The 17,013-nt window shown below is 38.0% G+C and overlaps 1 protein-coding gene across 2 annotated transcripts in view; it reads left to right on the top strand.

Annotated features, from left to right (window-relative positions):
- Positions 1-17,013, top strand: part of LOC307140903 (centrosomal protein of 95 kDa-like) — a 194,869-nt gene that overhangs the window by 52,511 nt on the left and 125,345 nt on the right. For both annotated transcript variants that reach the window (XM_079840692.1, XM_079840693.1), the window contains 3 exons: positions 13,133-13,190; positions 13,486-13,553; positions 13,898-14,070. In XM_079840692.1, coding sequence (XP_079696818.1) covers positions 13,133-13,190; positions 13,486-13,553; positions 13,898-14,070 — 299 coding nt within the window. The remainder of the gene's footprint in view (positions 1-13,132; positions 13,191-13,485; positions 13,554-13,897; positions 14,071-17,013) is intronic.

Raw genomic sequence — 17,013 nt, 5'->3', positions numbered from 1 at the left:
ATATTCAGGTGTGCAGAATTATTAGGCATGTTTTCTTTTACAGATAAATTGAGCCAAAAAAGAGATTTAAAGGGTTAGTTCACCCAAAAATGAAAATTCTGTCATTAATTACTCACCCTCATGTCGTTGGACACCCGTAAGTCCTCCGTTCATATTCGGAACACAAATGGAGATATTTTAGTTGAAAGCTGATGGCTGAGAAAGGCTTCAATCAGGCCTCCATTGGCATTCAGTACATTGACACTTCCAAGATCCATGAAAGGCACTTAAAACGTCGTTACAAAGTCTATCTCACCACAGTGGCTCTACAATAATCTTACGATGCGACGACAATAGTTTTTGTGCGCAAAAAAAAATCAAAATAACACCTTTATCCAACTTGTTCTCGACTTCCGTGTGTGCCTCCACGACGCATGCGCGAGAATATGACGCAGATCCGGCGTTCGGACATATGACCCAGAAGCGATTTGTTTACGAGCAGAGGAAGACGCGCGTGTCTAAGCTGTTGGATTCTACATTGATCGTGCTTTAGGTCTCGGCGTAGTGCTCAAAATGGGGCTTAAGTGTGTATTTCATGGATTCCCGAACACCGGCGCTACGTCATATTCTCGCGCATGCGTCGTGGAGGCACACACGGAAGTCGAGAACAAGTTGGATAAAGGTGTTATTTTGATTTTTTTTTTGCGCACAAAAACTTCTTGGAAGTGTCAATGTACTGAATGCCAATGGAGGCCTGTGTGAAGCCTTTCTCAGCCATCAGCTTTCAACTAAAATATCTTCATTTGTGTTCCGAATATGAACTGAGGTCTTACGGGTGTCCAACGACATGAGGGTGAGTAATTAATGACAGAATTTTCATTTTTGGGTGAACTAACCCTTTAACTCAGACTGAAAAGTCAAAAAGTATTAAATGCCCATGAGAAGGATGCAATACTAATGCAATACTAGACATTGCAGTTAAGGCTTTTTTAAGAAGGTTTTTTTATAGGCTTTATGGACAGATAGGTTGAGAGTGACTCTTGAAGGACCAGCACCACATCCTCTAGTACCACTGTTTGAAGAATTCATCTTCCAGAATCTGGCAGTACGTTTTGGGAGTTCATTTTTAGTCCATCTCTGCAAAACGGACTTCAGGACGGACTAAAATGAACTCCCAAAACTCTCAACCTATCTGTCCATAAAGCCTATAAAAAAACCTTCTTCATGTATTTTACAACACTTCAGCTTGTGATTCTTATCTAGTGGGGGTCATTTTTTAGGATTCTTTACCTAACTGAAGTCTCTGAGATCCTGACACCTTGCACTTCTGGAGACTCCAGGTAGGTTGCAGCTTTGGAAAATGGTGGCGCTGGAGACTAAAGGGTTCCTGATGGTTTCACCCTTAATTCTTCACCTTAATTCTTAATTCTTTTAATTTGTTACATTTATATAGCGCTTTTCTAGGCACTCAAAGCGCTTTACATATAGAAGGGGGAATCTCCTCAACCACCACCAATGTGCAGCATCCACCTGGATGATGCGACGGCAGCCATATTGCGCCAGAACGCCCACCACACACCAGCTGATTGGTGGAGAGGAGACAGAGGATACTTTTGCAGTTAACTTTTGCAGTTAACAGGTGTCTTTACTTCACCACCTGTTTTTGTCAGATCCTGCTGACCCAATGAGCATTTCACTGTCCAATGGTCATGCCTTAACTGCAATGTCTAGTATTGCATTAGTATTGCATCCTTCTCATGGGCATTTAATACTTTTGGACTTTTCAGTCTGAGTTAAATCTCTTTTTTGGCTCAGTTTATCTGTAAAAGAAAACATGCCTAATAATTCTGCACACCTGAATATAAGGTGATTTTTCATTTCCAGCCTTCATGAACAATTATATATCACTTATACATTATTAAATACTAAATCAATAGTAGTTATTAGGATTACTGTGGTTTGGAATTGGTCAAATGTGCCTGGAAAAAAAATATGATCAGAAAATCAACGTGCCTAATAATTCTGCACTCCCTGTATATATGGGCATTATATAAAACAGGAAGGAGTTATTCAAAAAATATTATATTATATTTGATATACAACCCCAAATCAGAAAAAGTTGGGACAGTATGGAAAACGCACAAAAAAAAGAAGTGATTTCTAAATTTACTTTGACTTGTATTTCATTGCAGACAATATGAACACAAAATATTTCATGTTTTGTCTGGTCAACTTCATGTCATTTGTAAATATGCATCCTTTCCTGTCATTTAGACCTGCAACACATTTCAAAAAAGTCTGGACAGGAGCAATTTAGGGCTGGTAATGAGGTAAAATGGTTAAATAATGATGTGATTTGAAACAGGTGATTGTAATTATGATTTGGTACAAAAGCAGCATCCAAGAAAGGTCTAATCCTTTAGGAGCAAAGATGGGCCGAGGATCGCCAGTTTGCCAACAAATACGTGAGAAAATTATTGAAATGTTTAAAAACAATGTTCCTCAAAGAAAGATAGGAAGAGATTTGGATATTTCACATTCAACAGTGCATAACATAATTAAAAGATTCAAGGAATCTGGAGGAATTTCAGTGCATAAAGGACAAGGGCGCAAGCCTAACCTGAACAACCGTGATCTCCGATCCCTCAGGCGGCACTGCATCAAGTATCGTCATTCATCTATAAGCGATATCACCACATGGGCTCAGGACTACTTTGGAAAACCTTTGTCAAGTACCACAATACGTAGTTACATCCACAAATGGCAGTTAAAACTGTACTGTGCCAAAAGGAAGCCCTATGTTTACAGTGTCCAGAAGCGCCGTCGACTTCTCTGGGCTCGGAGGCATCTGGGATGGACCATCACACAGTGGAAACGTGTACTGTGGTCAGATTAATCAGTATTTCAGGTATTTTTTGGGAGGAATGGATGCCGTGTTCTCCGGACCAAAGAAGAAAAGGATCATCCAGACTGTTACCAGCAACAAGTCCAAAAGCCAGGGTCTGTCATGGTATGGGGTTGTGTCAGTGCCCTTGGCAAAGGTAAATTACACTTCTGTGAAGGCACCATTAATGCTGAGAAGTACATAAAGATTTTGGAGCATAATATGCTGCCTTCAAGAAGACATCTTTTCCAGGGACGTCCATGCATATTTCAACAAGACAATGCAAAACCACATTCTGCACACATTACAAAGTCCTGGCTGCGGAGGAAGAGGGTACGGGTACTTGACTGGCCTGCCTGCAGTCCCGACCGGTCTCCAATAGAGAATGTGTGGCGCATTTTGAAGCCCAAAATGCGACAACGAAGACCCCGTACTGTTGCCCACCTTAAGACTTGTTTGCAGGAAGAATGGGACAAAATTACACCTGAAACACTTCATCACTTGGTGTCTTCAGTCCCTAAACATCTTTTAAGTGTTGTGAAAAGGAATGGCAACATTACAAAGTGGTAAATGCTTTACTGTTCCAACATTTTTTTAAATGTGTTGCAGGTCTGAATGACAGGAAAGGATGCATATTTACAAATGACATGAAGTTAACCAGACAAAACATGAAATATTTTTTGTTCATATTGTCTGCAATGAAATACAAGTCAAAGTAAATTTAGAAATCACTTCTTTTTTCTTTTTTTTTTGCGTTTTCCATACTGTCCCAACTTTTTCTGATTTGGGGTTGTACTATTCAATTAAATATTAATTGGGTAACACTTCACAATAAGGTTCATTAGTTAACATGAACTTATAATGAACTGCACTTATAAAGCATTTATTTATCTTTTGTTAATATTAATTTCAACATTTACTAATGCATTATTAAAATCTAACTAACATTAGTTAATGCACTGTGAACTAATATATGAACAAACCATGAACAGCTGTATTTTTATGAACTATCGTTAACAAAGATTAACTAATGCTGAACAGAGGTGTTGTTCATGGTTAGTTCATGTTAACTAATACATTAACTAATGTTAACTACAGTTTTATTTACAGACGCTAGGACACATTTCTCAATACTTAGGTCCCTTTTGCAAAACTCTTCACACAGTTCTCCTAACCAACTTTCAGCTTGGCAAAGCAGTTCATTTCACATTCAAAATGCACTACAACTACCAAAACACTTTATTCAGGTCTCAAATAAACTCATTCTTCCAGAACACTAGCAAAGGTTGACAGCCGACAAACACACTTTGACACCCACATAACAATGACCTAAAAAACACGAACAACATGTAGCATTATACAATGTTTTCTTGTGTAAAACAAGGACACATCTCTGTTTATAGTTCACTGCAATATAGGTTACTGGAAATAATCAGACATGATGCAGAATTCGTCAATATTTTGTCGTTTATTTCTTTTTTAAGTAATTCCAAAATACAAGAATTTGTATACACACCATCCACTGATACAGATACAATAGTAATGCTAATCTACTCGGTCTTCTCCATTTGGCCACAGGTTCTCATCCACATCACATCTTATGTCATCTAGAGCAATACACCTAGGGATGAATCTTCTGGCATGCCTGATCCATCCCTGGCAATCTTCTGCTGATATGTCCAGGCATACAGTATTCATTGCGTCCAGGAGGGACATTTGATCATGTGGATGGTGGTCATAAACCTTCCACCTCCATGAGGCAAAGAATTCCTCTATGGGGTTGAGGAATGGAGAGGAAGGTGGGAGGAAAAGTGACTCCATTCTGGGATGGGCTGCAAACCACTCGGTGACTGCACGGGAGTGGTGAAATGCCACATTGTCCCATACAATTATAAATGTTGGCTGATTCCTTCTCTCTGCATCCCTTTCCTCGCCTAGCACAACCCTTCCATAGAGATAATGCAGGAACACAAGGAGACGTTCAGTGTTGTATGGCCCAATTAGTGGTTTGTGTAACAGCAGTCCATCAGTGGATATTGCTGCGCACATTGTGATGTTGGCACCCCTCTGGCCCGGGACATTCACTGTGGCTCTCTTCCCAATCACATTCCTCCCTCGTCACCGTGTTTTGGCCAAGTTGAAACCCACTTCATCCACAAAGATGAAAATGTGGGGTGTTTGCCTGCCTTCAATCTCTATGACTCTCTAAAATACACTCACCTAAAGGATTATTAGGAACACCATACTAATACTGTGTTTGACCCCCTTTCGCCTTCAGAACTGCCTTAATTCTACGTGGCATTGATTCAACGAGGTGCTGAAAGCATTCTTGCTGTTGATGGAGATTTGTGGGATGCACATCCAGGGCACGAAGCTCCCGTTCCACCACATCCCAAAGATGCTCTATTGGGTTGAGATCTGGTGACTGTGGGGGCCATTTTAGTACAGTGAACTCATTGTCATGTTCAAGAAACCAATTTGAAATGATTCGAGCTTTGTGACATGGTGCATTATCCTGCTGGAAGTAGCCATCAGAGGATGGGTACATGGTGGTCATAAAGGGATGGACATGGTCAGAAACAATGCTCAGGTAGGTCGCGGCATTTAAACGATGCCCAATTGGCACTAAGGGGCCTAAAGTGTGCCAAGAAAACATCCCCCACACCATTACACCACCACCACCACCAGCCTGCACAGTGGTAACAAGGGATGTTGGATCCATGTTCTCATTCTGTTTACGCCAAATTCTGACTCTACCATCTGAATGTCTCAACAGAAATCGAGACTCATCAGACCAGGCAACATTTTTCCAGTCTTCAACTGTCCAATTTTGGTGAGCTTGGGTAAATTGTAGCCTCTTTTTCCTATTTGTAGTGGAGATGAGTGGTACCCGGTGGGGTCTTCTGCTGTTGTAGCCCATCTGCCTCAAGGTTGTGTGTGTTGTGGCTTCACAAATGCTTTGCTGCATACCTCAGTTGTAACGAGTGGTTATTTCAGTCAAAGTTGCTCTTCTATCAGCTTGAAGCAGTCGGCCCATTCTCCTCTGACTTCTAGCATCAACAAGGCATTTTCGCCCACAGGACTGCCACATACTGGATGTTTTTCCCTTTTCACACCATTCTTTGTAAACCCTAGAAATGGTTGTGTGTGAAAATCCCAGTAACTGAGCAGATTTTGAAATACTCAGACCGGCCCGTCTGGCACCAACAACCATGCCACGCTCAAAATTGCTTAAATCACCTTTCTTTCCCATTCTGACATTCAGTTTGGAGTTCAGGAGATTGTCTTGACCAGGACCACACCCCTAAATGTATTGAAGCAACTGCCATGTGATTGGTTGATTAGTTAATTGCATTAATGAGAAATTGAACAGGTGTTCCTAATAATCCTTTAGGTGAGTGTAAATCCACAAGGCAGCATAAGCTGTTACAGTAGTACATTTGTAAAAATTGTCTTTGTGTGTGTTTGGTTTTGTTCAAAAACGGTTCTGTATTTTATTGTGATCTTACCTGGACATAATGGTTCCTGAGTTGCTTGACATGTTCAGAGTTCCTCTCAAAAGGCACAGTGTACAACTGTTTTATCCTGACCTGATGTTTTTTTCACAACTCTAGAAATTATGCTTACACTGTGAATATTTGCAAAAGTAACGGTGTCTGCCAAGACTCTGTCTCGAATCTCAGTGAGTTTTATCCCATTGTTTCTGATGACCAAATAAACAATGGCAGTTTCCTGCACATCAGTGAGCATCCTTCCTCTCCCAACCTGTGTGAGGTAACCGTTGAGTTCTAATTAGAAATGCAAAAACAATTACACACAAGTTTGTTTACTTCTGTAATGTGCAACTCAGTCAAATGTCCTTGCAGAATACAAGTTACCTGTTGGTTTGCCGGAAAACTCTAACAATATATGCCACTGTAGAGCATTGCAGATTTGGCTGCACTCTTTGACCAGCCTCTCTCATTGAGAGACCATGATTTACTACATGATCAATTACAGTAGCTCTGATCTCATCTGAGACTACAGCTCTTGATCTTTCTCTTATTCTTCTTCCACCACGCATGCGTATTCCTCACCCCCTCCCAGCCACTTTTCTTCCTCTTTCAGCCACTTCTCTATTTCTGGCTGAGTCCATGTTTGCATCACAATACAAAACTATTCAGCAGTTGTCTCCTTTTGTAATGAAATTGAAAGAGTAACACCTGTGTAGATGTTCATCGACAATGAGAATCAGCTGTGGCTGGTCCAATTGTTTTTATAGCATTTTATTTTAAGATTTAAAATATATTTCATTAAAATATTACTGTAGGAATGTAGCAAATTGCTGTCTTATTCAGTTTTGTATTATGTTATTGTTTTGAACATAAGTTTAACAGTTTTGAAAACAGTATGTAAGCATGTGCAAATTGGCCTGTACGAACAAAGAGTTTTGGCAGTTGTTGTGTCTGAGTGAGAAAAGAATTTTCAAATTCATGAAATTTGAGAGATGTAGTCTTTGAATGCATTTTGTGCCAAAGCAATGATAATTGATCCTCAGTTTAGCCCACATAGACTTCTGTTGTGCTCACTGTGTGAGTTTTGCAAAAGTGACCTAAGTATTGCGAAATGTGTTCTAGCATCTGTAAAAAAACTGTCATACAACCTTACTGTAAAGTGTTAACAAATAATGTTTAATAATTTAGCAAATCTGTGAAACACAGTGTATATATGACCGTAAACTAATAAAGCCTATATCCAGTCTTAGCTTGGGTTGAACATATTTAGTGTTGTGTGTTCGGGAAGCTGCACTTACGGAAACAGTGACAATTTAAGAGTGTGTTTAGACTATTAAGGAAATGTAATTTTGCCAAAGAACTTATTACTTTACATGTATTTTTTTGTTGCTGAATGAAAGAGATTGCATGCGCAGAAGAGAAAATTGATGACACTTCTTGTGTTTGTCTGTGCGCGCGTGTGTCCGTGTGTGTGTGTGTGTCCTTCTAAGTGAGAGAGTGTTTTGTGTGTGTGTGTGTGTCCGTCCGTCCAAGTGAGAGAGTGTTTTGTGTGTGTGTGTGTCCGTCCGTCCGTGTGTGTGTGTGTGTGTGTGTGTGTGTGTGTGTGTGTGTGTGTGTGTGTGTGTGTGTGTGTGTGTGTGTGTGTGTGTGTGTGTGTGTGTGTGTGTGTGTGTGTGTGTGTGTGTGTGTGTGTGTGTGTGTGTGTGTGTGTGTGTGTGTGTGTGTGTGTGTGTGTGTGTGTGTGTGTGTGTGTGTGTGTGTGTGTGTGTGTGTGTGTGTGTGTGTGTGTGTGTGTGTGTGTGTGTGTGTGTGTGTGTGTGTGTGTGTGTGTGTGTGTGTGTGTGTGTGTGTGTGTGTGTGTGTGTGTGTGTGTGTGTGTGTGTGTGTGTGTGTGTGTGTGTGTGTGTGTGTGTGTGTGTGTGTGTGTGTGTGTGTGTTAAAAGGTGCATGGATTTACACTGGTATTTCAGTTCTGCTGATCCAAAAAAGACAAGTCAGGATAGGAATTCATAGAAAGTTCAGTTAAAACATAATACATGTGTTTTAATTGTGTTTTTGATTGATATTTCGACTCCAATTTTCTACATAAAAATGCTCTTTTTCGTCACCGTCACTGATTTTACAATGATAGCTTCTTCACTTTGAATCACGAACTCTAAACAGCGAACTGGGTAGCGCATAAATATGTTGTTTGTGCAGTACAGTAAAGATTTTTTTTTTTACAAATTGACTAGATGCCTTGTCAAATGACTATCGTTTCAACTTAAGTGGTGGAGAAGGTGACGTTAGCTAGAAGGATCGAGTAAGCTATAAGCCAGGGTTGCCAACTCCCATGCGTTTGGCGTGATACACACGCTTTCAGGCTTTGTCTCGGTCTCACTCTCACGCCAAATTGCCAAACCTGCTTTTGGTATTAAACAAAGTCAAAGCTTTTACATTTTTTTTTTGTTTGTTTTAATGCGAAATTCAAACAATAAATAGCGTTTTGGCGCTAATGTGGCATAACCGTTAAAGCCAGAGCCGACATGCTCTCATCTCCGCGCCATGTGGTTCACTGAGCAAACAAACAAACCAGCGCTGTCAAAATGGCTTAAGCGGATACGCAACAGCTTCACTATACAGGTATTTGCAGCAATTTTTGGTATACAGTACAGCATAGTGTGCATTGATTATTACGTCAACCATATTTACAGGATCGTTTTATTATGGAGAGTGATGGAGATACAACAATTTTAACATTAATGTTAATGTTTTTCTTTATTTAGCCCTCATTGCTTGCTAATTGGTCACACTCATACTCATTGGTGGTCAAATGTGACCATACACCTTAACTATTTTTCAATTAAATAAATGTTCTATATTTTAGTTCAATAATATTTATTGAATATTTTGAGGAGATCTTTTGGTACTAAATACTATTTGTGCAATAATTATTGTCAATTAATGACCACTTAAAATATTTTTCTTCTATTTTTCTTATTTATATTACAATTAGTGTAGTAATTAAAGGTTAAAATAGAGAATGTGAAAATTAAATTCTGCTATTCCTCACCTGTTGCAATAGAAATGTGTAAATAGATAATTCATCTGATTACTGTAAGCATTTAACTCCTATACTTCACGTAACCCAATCCCTTCCCTAAACCTACCCGTTTGTGTATTATAAAAAAAACAGGCAGATACGACTGCAGGAACAATTTATTCAAAAAGTACAAATATTGTAAGTGTCCCGAGGCCAAACGATTGGTTTGTTTGAAGTAAATCCCCAAAAGTGATCAGGAGCGTCGAGTCCATCCACTGGCCGAAGAGAAACACATTTCAAAATTTGCCACCGGAACAAACGTCACGTCAGCTTTGACAGCATTGTCTGTCGTGTGTCTCGTGACCAATTGCGTCATTACGTCAGCTTTGATTGTAAAATGCCATTGGCTCTCGTGTGTCTTGTGACCGATTGTGTCATGCTAAAGAGTCGGGTGTATCATTTGAATGAGAAATATGCGTTCATAAAGGGGCGCCATCATCATCATTTCAACGATTAAAACATTAAGATCAACTCTGTTCTTCACATAAAGATATCAGAATGCAACATGAGCTAATACTTGTATACTGTTTTTGCAATAAATACCTGTGACTGTACTTTTATTTGCCTGTTATGTGTTTTATATTGTTGAGAAGTGGGTAGGTTTAGGGTAGGAGTGGAGTTAGTTGCTCCAAAATATAAAAGTAGCCTATAAATATTTATAAAATCATGTCTACTTTTACAAATGCAAAGAATTAAATGCATCTTGATCTGACGCATTGGGTTATGCATCAATAAATGATATACTCATCATTTACTAATGATTTGATCATCATTTGTTCATGATTAACAATTGTTTATTGAGATAATGGTACGCTGACATTTCAGTGATTTACTAGTAACTTAATAACCATTTACTAAGGATCTGTTTACTTATTTTATTTTATTAAAGATAACTTACGACTATTACTTAATCATTTATGAACATATAGTCATGATTTGTAAATGATTAGTTTATCATTATCTAATAACTTGTAAATAATTTATAACTGAATCTACAAAACATACAAAAAATGTAACCGTTTATTAACATTTATGAAATGCATATTCATGTTTTGTAAATTATTAGTTCATCATTAGCTAATCAATTGTAAATTACTTATAACTGAATCTACAAAACATGCGTAAAATAATTAATGTATCACTTATTAATCATTTATGAACGCATAGTCATGTTTCGTAAATGGTTAGTTAATCATTTACTAATAACTTGTAAATGACTTTAACGACGGACTGTAATGACGGAATTTAAAAAACATACATATGTTAGCATATCACTTGATAATCATTTATGAATGTTTTGTAAATGATTGGTTCATCATTAACTAACCACTTATATATGCCTTACAACTGAACGTGATTATAAAGTGTTACCGAAAAGTCCTCACATCCCCTCCACAGCCTGGAACATAACATTTATTTCCTTCCATCCATCCATCCAATTCAATTTTTCATTCTAGGGCACCTTTAAAGCCGTTACATGTCTTGAAAAAGGCGGTTGCTAACATGGGACAACAGAAGCAGTCGGGGAGATTAAACGTTTTACTTTTCTTACACTTGGCCTACTTTTTAAAATCTTTATTTAAATATGGCAACATGATACCTCGTTTTACAATATTTCTATCACCAACAGAGACTCCTCCCACACACTGCCTTGAGTGCAATGCCGTAACTCACACTGTGGCAGAGAAAATGAAAATATTACATTACACGAATGCGGCTTCATACATTACAGGGGTCGACATTAACGCTTGTCCGCTTGAAAGAGAATTTTACTTGCCCGACCGGACAAGTAGCCTGATAAAACGTCACAATTTACAATTTACAAAAAATAACTAGGGAATCACCAAAATGCAAGAATGATTCTGCATTCATTAGTGTAAATGGCGATCGATAGTGGATAATAATATATAATGTATAATGAACTGACGGTAACTATAATGTTGCACTGTTGATGCGCAGCCTCTCGAGGAGAAATTGAAACAAATGTGCACCGCTCGCACAGAGAAACTCAGTTAACACACTGCCGTAATAATGAGTTTATTTATATTTATAACATATGATGCAGTTGCAACGTCACATTACCAAGAGTGCTGTTTTCCTGAATAACCTCACGACTGAAAATTACACTGATTTCATGTGACCGTTCCATAAACAATTATTAACATTAAGTCACTTACATTTTAGATGCAATATTGAGTGTTTTTGTTCCATTTCAGCAGCGAAAATAGTTCCAAACAAAGATCACAGCAGAACTCGTGTCACCGCAACACTTTGAAAAAGTACCCGCCATAGGCTTGTGGTGGGTGCTAATTTCCCACCCTGAAAGCGCCTGTTAAATGCATGAATGTATATGTAAAAACCAGGGCTTAAAAACTGAAAAAAATATCAATCGGTTCACTCCGAGCAGAATCGTTATTATAGCGTTTCCGTTTTTGCGTTCCTCAATAAACATTACTGTTCCGAAAACGGTTTGATATGAAAAAATACCGGTTAATAACGTTATTTTAATTTAGCTTATACTTTAAACAAATATGTATAAATAGACTTATTTTTCACTCAATAATAATATAACGCATGGTAATTAAACTTGAATATTTATTTCATAACATTTTTAAAACCACAACAGAAATACATGCATTAATTACAAAGCATAAACAGCGGACCTGTTTTAATGGAGCGTTAGACAATAGAAAGTGGCCCTCTTATGCCTAATTTTTTTCAGAAGAGTGATAACATTCCTTGTCAAACTTTTTTTCAACACGGCTTGTTTTAAAAATTGCATGAATAAAGAATAAATAAACTGGATAACCATTGCTCTTTTAATGCACCGTCAACTGGTAATTTCAAAGCAAACACTGCGCAACACGTCCTTGCATCACATAATCACATTCAGTCAGCTAATAAAGCTTGATCATTTAATGCAATATAACATACCATTTAATACGAAGCATCAACCGTCTATATAGAAAACATTGACCTGTCCTGTATTGGCAATCTGAAAGACTATAGGAAAAATGTTTGATAGATGCTAGTAGCCTACTTGGATAGGCTTAAACGGAATCCATAAACTAGCCTAAATCAGTCTATTTGAGCTTAAAGTCCGTACTGCTTATTTAAACGTTCGAAAAGAATGTCCTCCAATACCTGCACATTCATTGTAGACCTCAGCGGGGAAAGAATGTAGGCCTACTTGAGGCATGAAAATGCGCGCTCTACACTGACTTGCGTACCGGTAGATTCATAGATGACTGGTGCACGGGCATTTCACTCACGCTTGATCCGTCAACGTCACATGCTGTACTACTCAATTCATGATTGGTCACTGCCAAATTAAAATATTAAAAGAACGATAAAATAACTTTATTAACCGGTTAATGGTCATTTCAAATTAACGTTTCTGTTCAGAACCATTCAAATAGATTTTGATTTCGTTTTCGTTTTTGTTCCTCTTAAAATTTCGTTCGTTTCCGGTTTTCGTTTTCATTCCTTGAACCGGTTCAGAGCCCTGGTAAAAACCAATCACGTGGTCACAGGGAATGCATTTGAGATGCATGATAATACCGGGTGGAAACGATGCCATTTTTCAAGTAGAATGCAGTTAAATGTGAACTTTTCTACTGATAATTCCAGTTCTCATGAAGCTCGTCTCTGGCTCTATCTCTTATCATTCTACTTTTCATCTTTGTCTTGCAGATTGGTCACTCATCTGAATGGATTCAGATCAATGGAGAGTTGAACACTCCTGTTTCCAGTAAGGGTTACCTTACATTTCTTTGTCATGCATTACTGAAAGTTTTATGCCACATTCTCTGAAAACTGCTATGTGGGCAGATGACATTACATGTTATGACAGTTTTCTGCAGAGTGACATGCAGTAATCAGTCTAAAAGTTTTAAGTGGCATTTTTAAGTTTTTGTGTAATCGTCATGGGTTTATTATGAATTGTTTATTAATCCATCCATAGATTTTAATCCAGTGCTTTCACCTATGTTGTTAATATTCTAAAAATGCTAAAATGGAAATGCTAATTTTTTGTTTTTCTGTAGTGGAGACTGATAAATTTGAATTTTGTCAGAGGGGAGTCCATTCAGAAGAATCTGAGGATCATGGACAGGTGAGCTATACACGACTCTTTACTTGAGTATTAAAACTGCATTGTCCTCTTGAGACAATGTAATATACATTTTTTGTTTGGACCGCATGTTGAAGTCATAGCGTTTTATTCTCAACACTTCTGTTTTTAGTTGGTGTGTTGGCCTTTAAAATCGAATGCACAATGCACGATGTCAATCAATTCCAGGTTGGATTGATTTAGAGGTTGATGCTTTTAATATAATTTTACCTTGATGGAGTGCATTTTATCCAGAAAGCTGTCTTCTAATTTATAATTGCTAATTTGATATGGTTCAGTCTTGCAATCAGATTTAGGGATGTGTTGTCTGTCTTCTCTGGGCATAGGTGGACTTCACAGTTCCAAGCCGGATCCTGTTCAGCACCCAGCCAGGCAGACACAGAGAGGTAGAGGAAAAAGAAGAGCGAGAGGAAGTGGAAAATGAAGAGAGAGTGGAAGAGCAAGCTAACGGATCAACAGAATTGTGTGAGATTGATAGAGACGAGAGACAAGATGCTGGGTAAGAAATTAGGATTTTTTTTTTTTTTACCAACATTGCGATTGCATACTTTTTCCTCTTTGTCGCCATCTCTTTTCGAAATCTGCAATTGCAGTTATTAGCGGAATTATCAACTTTACGTGAATTGTGCCTCGGCACGGCACAGTGTGGATGAATCCAATGTTTTAAGGATAATGTGCAGTTCTCAGTCCCAGCACCGGTGTGGATACTGTCATTCAGAATCACAGATTCTACTTTTTGAAAGTATGACCAACATAAGATTTTTCACCGAAAATGTCATCTGAACAAGTAGCTTACATCCACTTTTGTTCTGACCAACTAAGGGGAAAAAAGCATTGCAATAAATCACGATGATTAAATCTAACGATCGCTTATCATATCAAGTCAAACCGTGCAAAATACTTTGATTTCAAATTGTTAATGTTAACAACATCAGCATTGCATGATTACATTTAATGTGTATTAGGGCTACCTGTAGTTTGGTTTCCATTTCTGTGCAGTCTAATTTTTAATTGTCATTTACCGACAAATTAATGTGTAATGAGTAGAGGTGAATTGCTCCCTCTCATAGCTAGCACAAAATAATTGATATTTACCATAATGCACATCGTAAAACGAGAAAGGCACAACAAAGAAAACTCCCTAACTGTATGAATTAAGCAAACAAATGTTCTACTGTTACATAATTTAACCATTGAAAGGTCTTACTTGTCCAGCAGGGAAAAAAGCTGTCTCTGTGTCCGTTTTGAACCCCTTCAAAACACTGAGTTGACGCTACCTTTCAAAAGCCCTTTTTACATAGTTTTCGCATGGGCCTGGTTGCAGTCTCTTTTTTTCTGTAGCCACTCCGAAGTCACTGGTGATTGTCATTTGAACCTTTCTGGATCCACCATTAATTTGATCAGTTTAATTATATCAAGTGCTGTGAGAAAAGACTATAAATCTCCACCTCCAACATCCTCACACGCAATATAGCCTACTAGCCGGGACACCTTCTTTATGTGTTCTGATGTGACGTAATGACGTAAAGATATGCTCGAATTTCCTGCGGAAACGCACCAGTACCACTGGAATTAAAAACATTATTACAAGCTTACTGTTGTAAATCGAGCTAAGGTAAGCAGATAGTTTTGAACACTGGCTGGTCATGTAATTGCTCAAATTTATTTTGGATAATTTTTAGCCCAAAAAAGTTACAGACTGCAGCTGTAATATGCGTTTTTTTTAAAGCTCTTTATCTTCTGTATTATTCAACAAGAAATCATTGTATAGTAATAGTGGGAATCTTTAGGCACCTCACGATCCGATTCCGATTCTGGGAGTCACGATCTAATTCCAAAACAATTATTCTTATAAAATAATCGTATTAATAAAACTTAAATTATTATTTTTTTTATTATACAGTGGGGCAAAAAAGTATTTAGTCAGCCACCAATTGTGCAAGTCCTCCCACTTAAAAAGATGAGGCCTGTAATTTTCATCATAGGTACACTTCAAATATGAGAGACCGAATGAGGAAAAAAAGTCCAGAAAATGACATTGTCTGATTTTTTTTTTTAAAGAATTTATTTGCAAATTATGGTGGAAAATAAGTATTTGGTCAATAACAAAAGTTAATCTCAATACTTTGTTATATACCCTTTGTTGGCAATGACAGAGGTCAAACATTTTCTGTATGTCTCCCCAAGGTTTTAACACACTGTTGCTGGTAGTTTGGCCCATTCCTCCATGCAGATATCCTCTAGAGCAGTGATGTTTTGGGGCTGTCGCTGAGCAACACGGATTTTCAACTCCCTCCAAAGTAGGGCTGGGCGATATATCGCATGACATTGTTAGGCGCATCTCATCAGTAAAGCCGGTTCCTTGATTAGTAGTAAATCGTCATCACCTGCTTTCAGATAGAGCGGCATTTACTACACAGAGCCGTAGTTCACTGACAAGCTGAGCCATATCGCATTAATTATCGCAGGCGATACGTCCTGAAAATTTTGAAAATTACAGGCCTCTCATCTTTTTAAGTGGCAGAACTTGCACAATAGGTGACTGACTAAATACTTTTTTGCCCCATTGTATATGTAATTATAAGTACTTTGTAAAATAATTACACATTAAAAAAATTAATTAAAACAATTGTATGTTAATGATAATTTTAAATATATAAACGAATATAGCTGCAAAACATAAAAGCTAATAAATAAAAAGGGGAACAAAAAATAACAGTGCTTTCAGTATTTAAGAGTATCTGAGTATTCTCTTTCTCAGCTTTACTGTTGCTTGATTATTAATGATGACATCATAGACAGCGGGAGATCTGCACTCACACTAATGTACAGGTCTCTTTTGAATTATAATATGTGGTTTGTCCTGTCTGTTTAATTCCTTAAGACATTACTGACTGTGTTTACATTAATTTTGCGTCATAAAAACATTGAGATGCGCACAGCCGCACTCTTCACAAAGTGTGGCGTGAGCATTTGAAACTGAAAGCCTTCTGTCACAGGGTTCCCGCGGGGTCTTAAAGTCTTAATGTCTTAAATTTCAAAATCTAAATTTTAGACCTTAAAAAGTCTTAAATTCTCTGAAGTACTGAGTTCTAGGTCTTAAATAGTTTTAAACAGGTCTTAAATTATCCTACGTCCATGTAACGCTACCTCTAATGCTCATTGAAATGCTCCCGCAGTGCTTTTGTGTGTGTGTGTGTGTGTGTGTGTGTTTATTCCGGGCTGTTGTAGTTCGTTCTTTCGCTAGTCCAACTATAGTTCGCTGTATTACAACTACAAATGAGACCAGCATGCATCTTATATTGCAGCCAATCAGCTTTCATTTTATTGGCGCTGGTCTCTTTCGGATTGTACCACAGACGCATCAAACGGGTTTTATTCTTCAGCTTCAGTTCTCCAGTTCTTCCAGTTCACGCGATCGTGAAAGCGAAGGTGAATCTTT

The sequence above is a fragment of the Gobio gobio genome (assembly GCF_949357685.1).
Source record: "Gobio gobio genome assembly, chromosome: 17".
Taxonomy (NCBI): Eukaryota; Metazoa; Chordata; class Actinopteri; order Cypriniformes; family Gobionidae; genus Gobio; species Gobio gobio.
Note: the sequence above shows the minus strand (reverse complement) of the source record. Positions and strands in the feature narration are given on the sequence as shown.